This window comes from Nansenia antarctica (genome assembly GCF_963989245.1).
Source record: "Nansenia antarctica genome assembly, chromosome: 12".
NCBI classification, from domain to species: domain Eukaryota; kingdom Metazoa; phylum Chordata; class Actinopteri; order Argentiniformes; family Microstomatidae; genus Nansenia; species Nansenia antarctica.
In genome coordinates, this window is record NC_137682.1 from 2,689,183 (window position 1) to 2,702,419 (window position 13,237).

General features: G+C 44.2%; 1 protein-coding gene across 1 annotated transcript in view; it reads left to right on the forward strand.

The window, feature by feature from the left end:
• The first annotated feature begins 849 nt into the window (after positions 1 to 849).
• Positions 850 to 13,237, forward strand: part of supt16h (SPT16 homolog, facilitates chromatin remodeling subunit) — a 21,033-nt gene continuing 8,645 nt past the window's right edge. The window contains exons 1-13 of the mRNA XM_080543302.1: positions 850 to 964; positions 1,944 to 2,036; positions 2,274 to 2,444; positions 3,213 to 3,365; positions 3,555 to 3,701; positions 4,506 to 4,657; positions 7,437 to 7,609; positions 8,533 to 8,623; positions 8,710 to 8,783; positions 9,123 to 9,235; positions 11,012 to 11,077; positions 11,419 to 11,517; positions 12,309 to 12,424. Of these exons, the coding sequence (XP_080399428.1) occupies positions 899 to 964; positions 1,944 to 2,036; positions 2,274 to 2,444; positions 3,213 to 3,365; positions 3,555 to 3,701; positions 4,506 to 4,657; positions 7,437 to 7,609; positions 8,533 to 8,623; positions 8,710 to 8,783; positions 9,123 to 9,235; positions 11,012 to 11,077; positions 11,419 to 11,517; positions 12,309 to 12,424 (1,514 nt within the window). The 5' untranslated portion in view covers positions 850 to 898. The remainder of the gene's footprint in view (positions 965 to 1,943; positions 2,037 to 2,273; positions 2,445 to 3,212; positions 3,366 to 3,554; positions 3,702 to 4,505; positions 4,658 to 7,436; positions 7,610 to 8,532; positions 8,624 to 8,709; positions 8,784 to 9,122; positions 9,236 to 11,011; positions 11,078 to 11,418; positions 11,518 to 12,308; positions 12,425 to 13,237) is intronic.

The following is a 13,237-nucleotide window of genomic DNA, read 5'->3' on the forward strand; positions in this document are numbered from 1 at the left end:
GTGTCAAAAAAGATTTTTGAACTCATGAAGATGGCGGGAAAATATACCCGTGGCGGGAAAAAACCGCGTGGTCACAGAGTGCGACAGAGGGAGATGCGAGAAGCTGCGGAAGAGGCGCTGTTAAGCAAAATGTGACAAAGCCGAAATACTGTAACGCGTGAAAGTGACCCAAATATAATAACACCCAGATCAAAAACGTGTCTGTTTTTCGTTTCCCCCAAGAAGCATTACTGACCACACACATAGAAAGTAGAAAATCTATAAGTATAAATGAATGAAACAGGGACAGCAAGAAACCATGATCATATAATGCATTTATTTACTAAGCATATGTATATTATTCCATCTAGTGCAAACTGCGTAATGTAAAAACATGTCGTATGATTTGTATTTTCTATGGAGGACCAGAGTGTAAGGAATTGGCTGAAACAGTATCATGTAATAGGCCCTTAGCCTTACTGCAAGAAGGGGGAGGGAGCGAGAGAGGAGGGGAGAGAAGGAGGGGGGAGAAGGAGAAAGGGGGGAATTAATTATAATAGATTCGTTTACGCGTGGTTGGGTAGGAAACAAACAGCTTATATATGTGATGCATTTATCTTAGTCTGATCATGACATTTTTAAGATTTTCATATTTAATTGTAAATATTTTGTTGCCAGTACCTATATGATATTTAATTTATTTTATGATTTTGTAAAGGAAGGAAACGAACATCACGATTATTCCTCGATTCTCTACTTGAGAAAATTACCACCAACATACAAGGAATAGGCAGATAGAAAGGAAATCTCACGCACTTTCCACGCCTAGAGAGAGAGAGAGAGTGACGCTCTTCCGGCCTGCTGCTGAGAGAAGCCGGGACCTGGAGTTCGTGTGAAGGAGCAGAGAGAGACTGGCGCCATGGCGGTAAACTTGGACAAGGAAGCGTATTACCGCCGAATCAAGCGGCTATACGGCAACTGGAAGGTAAAGAAAACCCCTTTAAAAAAATATATTCTATAATACAAATTATTATTTTCTGACGTGCGTTTTTGTGGCGGCTAGCCGCGTTTTCTGACTTTGTTGTCGGCTGCCATGAGTGAGTTGCTGGGGGCTTCAGCCTCCACATCCATGGGGTTAGCTATGTTAGCTACAAGGCCCCTGAGTTAGATTAACACATATGCAGCCTATGAAACACAAGTGCAGATATGAATATCTATATGAATGAACGAACACAAACGTTGGCAGTAGTGTAGCTTCTTTATTGCATTGGGTATTAAGGTCCACTGACTGTCAGGTAGCTATTTAGTTAGCAGTTTAGTTAGCCACATCTGGCACATCTCCCTTACGATTTTCTTTAGAAGTAAAGCTGTCTGGGTTTCTTAGCTAACAGCACAAAATAAAGACATATACATTCAGATTTATTTTCTTGCACCGCTTTAAATGTAAACGAAACGATGTGGAAACAGACTAGGAGCTAGAGACAGATGAAGCTAAGCTAAGCTGCCCCCCTTTCCCTTTCCCATCACCAAGGCATGCTAGATAGCATGTTAGCTGTGTAGCTAAGCAGGGAATCTCATTCAGAAAGTTGGACATGTTCTCAGCAGAGCTACTAAGCTTGCTTAACTGTGTTCTGCCAACGCAGGGATGTGCATTAGACTTTATATGAGCTGCACAAGACGTTTCAGCTTTTGATTATTGGCTAACGTGCTTTAAAGTGTGTCTGTCTGTGTGTTGTAATAAAGCATGTGAACTCCAGCTTTAGTTAGCTCAGCCAGGTTGGAGCTCAGCGCGCATTTCTCCTACTTGCCCACCTACTTTAGATAACCAGGCAGCAACGTGTCAACGAGCTCCTAACTGCCTGGTTATGCAACCATAATGACTTGAGATTGTTGTTGTTGTAAAAAGAAAAAAAAGACAAAATAATATTGATCAACAATGTTTTTTCTTGTTCCTTTTATCACAGAAAGCAGAAGATGAGTTTGGCAAGGTGGACGCTATGTTGGTGTCGGTCGGGGTGGACGAGGAGATTGTGTACGCCAAGTCCACTGCCCTCCAGGTAAACTTCAAAGTTCATCATCATTCATACAAAAGTGTGAATAACACGAAGAATAAAAGTTCATGTGTTCACTTCACCATAACAGATTGCAGAGCATTAGCATAGGCCCCCTTGAGTCTTCCCAGATCAAGACCCCGAAGAAATGTTATAGACATAATAAGGTTGTGGATGAAACAGGATGTAGCTAAACAACATGAACATACAAACAAATGTCCCTCCCTCATATCTGTTTTCCAGACCTGGCTGTTTGGGTATGAGTTGACAGACACCATCATGGTCTTCTGCGAGTCCAAAATCATCTTCCTCGCCAGCAAGAAGAAAGTAGAGTTTCTCAAACAGGTGGCCATTACCAAGGGCAATGAGAACGCAAACGGTGTACCGCCTATCACACTGCTCGTCAGGGAAAAGGTAAGACAGTGTTTCTCCTGTCCATGTGTAATAATATATATGTTACGGTACATGTGGGAATACGGTACATGTGGGCAAACTAGGGTTAGGTGCTACGTCGACTTGGTACATGCTGGCATGTCTAACCCTAATCCAAACCCTACCCCTAACCCTAACCGTAGTTTTCCCACATGTACCGTAACATATACACACACACACAGGGAGGCTGGTTTAGGCAGAAATCGGAGGACAGCCTCTTTGTAATGAATGGAACGAGGAATGGTGTTTAATCCCGTTCTTCATTCCATTCATTCACAATGAAGCCGTTGCTCTGATTTTCGACCTTCACCAGCCTCCACACACAGACACACACAGTGTGACAACTGAAGTCTCATATCCGTGTGTGACAGTGTAATTTGGTTGTTAAGTCGTGACGTGTTTCCGGGTCCAAAGTTGGCTGAGGCGCTGTCTTCGAAATGCCTCAGTAATAATAATAATTCATTATATTTGTATAGCGCTTTTCCGAGGCTCAAAGACGCTGACAATATGGGAAAAATATGGGAATATGGGAAAGTGCTGTGTCCCTTGTATGGATAGATCCCAGTCTAAAAAACGATTGAACTGTCATTCTACCGCTGTAGTACACTGGTACTCTGGTGCAGGGAATTTCTGATTTGGACCCGGAAATTGCTAAACGTCACGTTTGACGTCAGACTTAACAACCGAATAAACACACACAGAAAGTACGTGAAGGCTCACACGTAAAGGTCCTCTCCCTGTCTTCCTCAGAACGAGAGCAACAAGGCCAACTTTGAGAAGATGATGGAGGCCATCCGGGGCAGCAAGGAGGGCAAGACGGTGGGCGTCTTCATCAAGGACAAGTTCCCCGGAGAGTACATGAAGAGCTGGAACGACATGATCACTGCTGAGGGCCTGGAGAAGGTGAGGGGAGGGAGGAAAGAAGAAGGAGGAGGAGGATGATGATGACAGTGACTGTGACTGTGAGGAAGGAGTGGATGCAGAGGGTGAAATGTGTTGATGTTGAAAGAGAGTTCTTTCTTTGTGTGTGTGTGTGTGTGTACTGCACTGCAAAAGGGGAAACTCCTCCTCATCACTGTCTCTCTCCTCCAGGTGGACATCAGTGGTGTGGTGGCGTACACGATGGCCGTGAAGGAGGACGGGGAGCTGACTCTGATGAAGAAGGCTGCTGCGGTCACCAGCGAGGTCTACTCCAAGTTCTTTAAGGAGAGGGTGATGGAGATAGTGGACGCAGACGAGGTAAGGGATTCTCATCTGACACGGGACAGATCTTGTCAGACTTTAAAACTACAGGGCTGAGCTTTACTGGGCTGGCCTATATATATGTTACGGTACATGTGGGAAACCTAGGGTTAGGGTTAGGGTTAGGGTTAGGTACTAGGGTGCTACGGTTAGGGTTAGGGGTAGGGTTAGGGATAGGGTTAGACATGCCAGCATGTACCAAGTCGACGTAGCACCTAACCCTAATCCTAGTTTTCCCACATGTACCATATTCCCACATGTACCGTAACATATGCACCCATCATAGTTGTTGAAACAGTACTGGAAAGGTACGAGTGGAGAATCTTCAAGCCAACACAGTACAGTTCAGCCCTGTAGAAGCCCCTAGGTTTGACTTCGCGGTAAGGAGATAGAAACAGCATGTCTAATACACATGATAGGATGAGGTGGGTGTAATGTTTTCTCTTTATTTTTATTTTTATAATTGATGGATATTCAAGTTGTTTTAGGGTACATTTTACTCAGCAGCGTCACTACACACTTGACACTGTTCCAAATGGAATATAATTAGCAAAACATAAAGAAAAAGATGACTCTTCCCTTTATACACCAGCAGAAGACAATGTGGCATATGTGCTTCAGTTGGAGGCGTCATTGTAATGTATGGAACCGGAATACGGTGTGTTTGATGGCCATTCCTCATTCCATTCCATGCATTAGAGTGAGCCCCTCCCGTCCTCCGATTTCTACCTCCACTAGCCTGTCCTGGTGTCCGTGTGTCTGTCCCTTACCGCGGGTGTCCCTCCTCTGTGTGACTGACAGAAAGTGCGCCACAGCAAGCTGGCGGAGTCGGTGGAGAAGGCCATCGAGGAGAAGAAGTACCTGGGCGGTGCGGACCCCTCCACGGTGGAGATGTGCTACCCCCCCATCATCCAGAGCGGAGGCAACTACAGCCTCAAGTTCAGCGTGGTTAGGTAATTAATCGAATCAAACCTTTTATTTATATAGCACATTTCATACACAGGTTGCACAACAATACAATGCGCTTCACAGAATAAACCCCCCCAAAAAGTAGACGACAAGACAAAACACTGCTTCTTCTATGGTGTTTCCTCTGCCATTGTATAGGCTGGGGAGTCTTGTCCCCTCTGGCTTCTATTAGTTTCTGTTGGCAACTATTGTGCAGGACAGCCTGGATGGCGCTGCTTGGAGCCCAGTGGAAACACTGCAACACAACGCTTGGAAGACTCTCAGTCATCGGTTGTTAAGTAATTTATAATTTAATTTTGCCATTTAGCAGACGCTTTTATCCAAAGCGACTTACAATTACGAATTACAGGGACATTCCCCCTGGAGTAACTGAGGGCTAAGTGCCTTACCCAAGGGCACACTAGTAGTGGTGTGGCTTCAGGCGGGATTTGAACTCACAACCTTCCGATCACAAGTCCAACTCACTACCACTAGACCACCACTACCCCACCACTACTAGACCACCACTACCCCAGACTATTAAGTCTGACGTCAAACGTGACATTTAGCAATTTCCCCGGGTCCAAACCAGAAATTCCCTGCACCATAGTACCACATACAACAAGGGACACAGCACTTTCCCGTTTTTCCCATATTTGTCAGCGTCTTTGAGCCTCGGAAAAGCGCTATATAAATATAATGAATTATAAAAAAAGAAAAAGAAAAAAGCGTCTCAGCCAACTTTGGACCCAGAAACACGTCACGACTTAACAACCGAATACTACTAGATCAAATTATGTGTATCACTGTTGCTTGTGTACTAACCATGTACATCTGTGGCAGACTGACGCACTCCTCACAATTGAAACGATAGTCTCCGTGGTTACCATGCTGACAGAGTAATAAACTCACCCCTCAAGTTGAGACACCTCCATACTGAGGTTCTGGTAGCCTCCGGTGGCTTGGCAGGTGTAACGTGGGAGGATGGTCACGTGTGTTGCACAATACAGAGGGTTCGAGGCTTCTGAGAGGAAGCGATACTGTGTACGCAAACTATGACGTTTGTCACACTCGCACTAGTAAGCCCCTTCGACCACACATAAGAACCCTAACCCATATAACTCATTGTAGTAACACTCCTATTCGGTTGTTAAGTCGTGACGTGTTTCCGGGTCCAACGTTGGCTGAGGCGCTGTCTTCGAAATGCCTCAGTAATAATAATAATTCATTATATTTGTATAGTGCTTTTCCGAGGCTCAAAGACGCTGACAAATATGGGAAAAACAAGAAAGTGCTGCTGTGTCCCTTGTTGTATGAATAGATTCCAACATTGAAATGTCCTGTCCTATACCTGTATGTCATGTGTACCGCCTGTCTGTGTACCGCCTAACATGTCTTACCTGTACAGTAGGGCTGTTACGATTAGTCGACGTCATCGACGTCATCGACTACGTAAATACGTCGGTTTGCGTAATATGCGTCGGTTAGTTGCAAAAAAAATTTGTTTATACGTTTTTTTTTTTTTTTTTTTTTTTTTAATAAGCAAAAAAGATAAGCAAAAATGAAATGGCCTATCACAGCAGTACGTCTGCAATGAACGAGCACCTCAAGCGAAAGCATCCTGGAGCTCTTTGTGAAGACAGCCGCAAGATAGCACCGTAAGTCAGCGTTGTATTTCTGTTCACTTTTCCGGCCGTGTATCAGTGAAAAATGGATAGCTACTAGCTAATGTTACACAAGCAATGTAGCTCACCACAGTTTGTATGTCTTGTCTTCTGGTGTTAGTAACGTTAGCTATGTAGCTGGCTAGCTACGGTAGCCTATTGTCATTGTGGTGCTCGCACCTACTGTATGTTATCTAGCTCGTAGCTCGCATGCTACGTTAGCATCAATTTATTTAATCATAACATAGCAGCGAGAGTAACGTTAGCTAGCTATGTAGCTACTAGCTAGCTATGTGTTGTGGTGATGGACAGACTTCTAAATGGCCATGTTGGCATTCAAGTTGGCTAAACATAGCAGTGAGGTGGAAATTAAGGGGCCTACACATGTTTTTTTTTTGTTTGTTTGTTGCCCCGAACAGTAAAAAAATTCGTTAAATTAGTCGTTAGACTAACCGACCAATCGAAAAAATAATCGCTAGATTAATCGTTAGAAAAATAGTCGTTTGGGACAGCCCTACTGTACAGTCTGTGTGCTTGTTTTTAGTCTGCTTATCGTGCGTATATGTTGCTTGCTTTTAGTCTGCTTACCGAATATGTACCCTCCTTTTAACCGCCTATGATTAATGTATGCTCTTTTAACCCCCTATGTTATGCCCTTAAGCTAAATGCTTGTCCTCCTGTCTACTTTTTTGTGCCTAGGTCTACCTATATTTTATCTTTTAAATGTACTTTTTTCCTCCAGGGAGCCATATACAACATCATGGCATAGGGACTGCGGATGAAAACTAGCTTTCGGGCTAACTCTGGCGTATTTACTATTTATTTTTGTTTTATTAATATGCACTGTCCCTTGAATAAATAAATGAATCTGAATCTGAATCTGAGATCCCAGTCTAAAAAACGATTCTACCGCTGTAGTACACTGGTACTCTGGTGCAGGGAATTTCTGGTTTGGACCTGGAAATTGCTAAACGTCACGTTTGACGTCAGACGTAACAACCGAATACAGTGTACGCAAAGAATGACGTTTGTCACACTCGCGCTAGTAACCCCATTAGAACACCGAACAACCACTATAACTCATTGTAACACTCCTTATAACCTGTCTCCTTGGTCTCAGTGATAAGAACCACATGCACTTCGGGGCGATCACGTGCGCCATGGGGATCCGCTACAAGTCGTACTGCTCCAACCTGGTGCGGACCCTGATGGTGGACCCCCCCCAGGAGATGCAGGACAACTACAGCTTCCTGCTGCTGGTGGAAGAGGAGCTACTCAAGGAGCTGAAACACGGTGCGTGTGTGTGTGTGTGTGTGTGTGTGTGTGTGTGTGTGTGTGTGTGTGTGTGTGGGGGGGGGGGGGGGGGGGGGGTTGTGTGTGTGTGTGTGTGTGTGGGGGGGGGGGGGGGGTGTGTGTGTGTGTGGGGGGGGTTGTGTGTGTGTGTGTGTGTGTGGGGGGGGGTGTGTGTGGCAGGGTTTAAACATGGTGTGTGTGTGTGTGTGTGGCAGGGTTTAAACATGGTGTGTGTGTGTGTGTGTGTGGCAGGGTTTAAACATGGTGTGTGTGTGTGTGTGTGTGGCAGGGTTCAAACATGGTGTGTGTGTGTGTGTGTGGCAGGGTTCAAACATGGTGTGTGTGTGGCAGGGTTCAAACATGGTGTGTGTGTGGCAGGGTTCAAACATGGTGTGTGTGTGTGTGTGGCAGGGTTCAAACATGGTGTGTGTGTGGCAGGGTTTCCCGCGCTGGTCATAAAAAGCCTTAAAGTCTAAAATCCAGCAATCCGACCTATAAGGCACAAAAAAGGTCCTACATTTCACTTATTTGGTCTAAAAATGAGGTGCTAGGTCTTAAAAATTAGATCCTGCAAGGAAATCAGTCCGACCACATCTATTTACGTGGAAATGAATCAAGCTGGAACCCAAAAAAATGCGAATTCGCTTCCTTTTTTGTCTGTATGGCAGTGAAATCCCTAATTTCATCACCTCGAGGATGACAAAGCCATCATGGTGTTGCGAATAGGTCTAAAATTATATTCAAAGAGGTCTTAAAAAAAGGTATTAAATTTGACTTGTTGAAACTTGTAGGAACCCTGGTGTGGGAGTCAACGTGTGTTCATGTGTGCCCAGGTGCACAAACGTGTGTGTGTGTGTGTGTGCGCGTGTGTGTGGAGAGAGGGTTGAATGCACGTTGTGTAACCCAACTCTCTCTCTCTGCAGGAGTAAAGATCAGTGACGCCTACAACACTGTGCTGGAGTACGTGAAGAAAGAGAAACCAGACCTGGTGTCCAAACTCACCAAAAACCTGGGGTAAACACACAAACACAAAACACTTTATGATATTCTAACACACACAATAATAGCGTATATTGATTTTGATAAACTGCCTATTGCAGGTTTGCCATGGGTATTGAGTTCCGAGAGGGTTCGTTGGTCCTGAACGCCAAGAACCAGTACAAGCTGAAGAAAGGTGAGGACGTTCTCACGATACTGTCCTTATGAATGCTGCTTCAGAGGCTGATCTCACACTGGAACACTGTAGAACACCCTACACCGTTCTAGAACACTGGAGAACACTGTAGAACACTGGAGAACACTGTAGAACACTAGAATGCGCTAGAACCCTTTATCACACAGGAGTCACTGGATGTATGCTGATGATCCGGGACTTGATGCTTCTACACTGTTGTGTCTGTGTGCTGTGTTGAGTCGCTGTGTTCATAACTGTTGTGTGCGTGTGCGTGTCTGTGTCTGTGTCTGTGTGTGTGTATGTGTGGTGTGTGTGTGTGTGTGTGTGTGTGTGTGGCAGGCATGGTGTTGAGTATCAGCCTGGGCTTCGCTGACCTGGTGAATAAGGAGGGCAAGAAGGAGGAGCAGAAGAAGTACGCTCTGTTTGTGGGAGACTCGGTACAGATCAACGAGGTAGGAGACACACACAAACAGCTGTTCTAATGGTGTTAACTTTACATTTACACTTTTACCATTTAGCAGACGCCTTATTCCAAAGCGACTTACAATCAATACATTTGAATACTAAGCAAGTGAGTCATCAATCCACCAGTCGTAGCAGGAAGAGTAATCCAGCTCAGGCCCGGGGGGCCATTGATAGAAGGAAAAACCTTCTTCTTTTTTTTTTTTTGGACACTGGAGAAACAGAGAAACAGTACAAGGGGGGCAATAGAAGTTTTTAGGGACACAGTAGAGGGGAACAGCGGGTGTCTTCAGGAGACGCAGTGCTGAGGGGCAGAAAATGTCTCAAACAGACAAACAGTTGTTCTAATGGTGTTAGTAATGGTGTTAGTAATGGTGTTAGTAATGGTGTTGTAATGGTGTTAGTAATGGTGTTAGTAATGGTGTTAGTAATGGTGTTAGTAATGGTGTTGGTAATGGTGTTAGTAATGGTGTTAGTAATGGTGTTGGTAATGGTGTTAGTAATGGTGTTAGTAATGGTGTTGGTAATGGTGTTAGTAATGGTGTTAGTAATGGTGTTGGTAATGGTGTTAGTAATGGTGTTGTAATGGTGTTAGTAATGGTGTTGTAATGGTGTTAGTAATGGTGTTGTAATGGTGTTGTAATGGTGTTAGTAATGGTGTTGTAATGGTGTTAGTAATGGTGTTGTAATGGTGTTAGTAATGGTGTTGTAATGGTGTTAGTAATGGTGTTGTAATGGTGTTGTAATGGTGTTGTCGGCTCAAACATACATTTAACATGTGTTGGGATACTCTCATGGCAGTTTAAATGAGAGTTTCCAGGTAGGGATTAAACATGTGCAGTTCGTTATCCCAAAAATACAAGGAGAAATAACACACATAAAGGTGTTATACTTCTTTTCCGATTTGTACACATGTGCCGTGAAATGAAAAACTACGATTGATATCCAAGGTCGGTCGTTTGTCCTTCAAGTCTGCGAATTATCCTTGTGCTTTTACATACTGAGTAGTTCCAGCTAGAGTCAGCAGCACCTTGGAGTTGCATGGCTATGCAGACATCTTTCACCTTCTCTTTGCATTGATGTACAGGTCTTTGCCATTGTCATGTAAGGCTTGAGGGTCAGCAACAAAGCACACTCATCATGGCTAGGGCTGTGCTGTATGTACACTGTCACAATGTTGTCCCAGTGGAGTTATCAATAATGTATGGTATACTTAAGCAATATCACACGAGAGGGAGTGTGTTATACGGAATATCAGCACGGCTGTGATTCGGTCGTAGGTACGAGGCCGCAGGCCGAGTAGGAAGACAATCACAGCCGTGCTGATATTCAGTATAACAGCACGACCTCGAGTGTGATATTGCTTTTATACAACAGTTCTACAGCGCGGTTTATTAGTTAACAGTAATAAGCGACAACAGATTATGATTTGTTTGTTTATTTAATCATAAAAATAAACAAAAAATAGTTCCGCAACTGAACTTCAAATGGACTGTTAACCTAGTAACCTGAACACAACATGTAGTCTAATTAACGGTCGTTTAGTAGAACATCTGTGCGGCGGAGTGATACATATAGTTAAAGGTCCCAGTGCTGTTATACTGTATATCAGCACTCATGGAATGCCTCTTGTCCAATCAAATTACTTACTAAATCTGTATATCACAGTAGTATTGTGACCCATATATCCTGTATCATGATGTGTATCGTGAGGTCCTTTCCCATACCAAGCTGATTCCACCGTTGTCATCATGTCTGTGTTGTAGGAGGATCCTGCCACGATTCTCACGCCGGTCAAGAAGAAGATCAAGAATGTGGCGATCTTCCTAAAGGTGGGAGGGGAGGACACTGTCTTCATGTCTCAATCTCTGTCTCCATGTCTCTGTCTCTCCATGTCTCTGTCTCTCCATGTCTCTGTCTCTCCATGTCTCTGTCTCTCCATGTCTCTGTCTCTCCATGTCTCTGTCTCTCCATGTCTCTGTCTCTTCATGTCTCTGTCTCTTCATGTCTCTGTCTCTTCATGTCTCTGTCTCTCCATGTCTCTGTCTCTTCATGTCTCTGTCTCTCCATGTCTCTATCTCTGTCTCTTCATGTCTCTGTCCCTGCTGCCACATTGAAAGGCTGAATAAATAAATATATAATCCATTGAAATCATCTTTGTCTTTGTTGACAGAACGATGATGAGGAAGACGAGGAGGAAGAAGCTGATGACGCAGAGGAACTTCTGGGAAAGGGAGCGCGTGGTGCTGCTTTACTAGTGGACAGGACCAGGGTGTGTGTGTGTGTGTGTGTGTGCGTGTGTGCGTACGTACATGTGCGTGACTGAAGTAGTCAGTCAATGGCTTCCATATTTGCTGTGTATATGTTACGGTACATGTGGGAAAACTAGGGTTAGGGTTGGGTGCTATGTCGACTTGGTACATGCTGGCATGTCTAACCCTAACCGTAGCACCGTAGCACCTAACCCCTAACCCCTAACCCTAGTTTTCCCACATGTACTGTATTCCCACATAAATACAGGGTATCCGCGGTGTCTTGAAAAGTATTAAAAGTTGATAAATCAATTTTGGGAAAATCAAGACGCTTAATAAGTATTAAAAAGTCTTTATGAGGTCTTGAATTTTGTAGGTATTTTTCTGAATTAGACTGAGTCCTAAACACTTTTAGTAAAAGTTCGTGAATTTATTCGTTTTATTAAACAAACAAAGATGAACCGGAAATTGTGTTGTATGATAATGGTCTAGTCTATTGCAAACTAAAACTGTTAAGTTAAAGGTGTCACTGATGTAAACGGTTACAGCTCGAAGTGGCGGTGAGGTCTGGAAAAATATTGACTAGGTCTTTAAAAAGTATTAGAAAGGTATTGAAATTAACCTCAAGATTCCTGTAAATACCCTGAGTAGGTAACATAGACACGGCTGTTCTAGTGTCAACTGTCACTTAGATCCAACTGTCACTTAGATCCAACTGTCACTTAGATCCAACTGTCACTTTCAAATTAACCTCAAGATTCCTGTATATACCCTGTATATATAAGCTCACCATCTTTCGTTCCTCGGGCAGAACGAGATGACGGCGGAGGAGAAGAGGCGGACCCACCAGAAGGAGCTCGCCAACAACGTGAACGAGGAGGCCAAGCGCCGTCTGACGGAGCAGAAGGGAGAGCAGCAGACCCAGAAGTGAGTGAATGGGGCGCTTAGGTGGCGTAGCGGGTTAAGCGCTGACCATGTAACCACAGGGTTCCCGGTTCGATTCCAGCCGGGGACATATCCTGCATGTCACCCATCCTTCCTGTCTAAATCTCTACTGTATCTGTCAATAAAATGAAAAATATGAGTGGGACTGCCCCACTCAGAAAAAAATTACTTTAACTAACTAAGAAGTGAGTGAAGGAGGAAATAGAGGAGAGGAACAGGGGGGGTAGGGAGAGGAAAGGTGACGGAATATGCAGGAATGTGATGGGTAGGATGGAAAGAGGTAGATATGAGAAGGAGACGCTCTCAGGTCATGTTCTCACATGAAAGTCAAGAATCAGGACCCCCGGAGCAAGTGGATGAGATTGCAACATTGTTGCATAAATTATTTCTCTGATTTGCGTTCTCACAGCCCTTCATGTAAACGAAGTAACATACGCAATCGAAGCAACAGACGTGGTAGTTGATTGGTCAGAAAATTTAAAAATTGTGAAAAGTTCGTCCCGCTCTTATCCAGATCAACACGCATGCACTGTTGTTTCCCTATGGACTGCCTCAATGCGTCGTTTCTAACCGGAGCGAAACCACCCTTTTCAAGCGGAGCATGCGTCGGTTGTTTGCTCCGGGAGCGACTTCGAATGCGTGTTCTTCTCACAGCTCCAAACGACACAGAGCAAAGCGAATGTTATCCTAAACTCCGATTCCAAGTGAAGCAAATGTTCTAGTGAGAACACCCCCTTATACTCAGAGTAACGTCTGTTTAAATGTTCTCTACTATAACTGCTCTAACTAACAGCA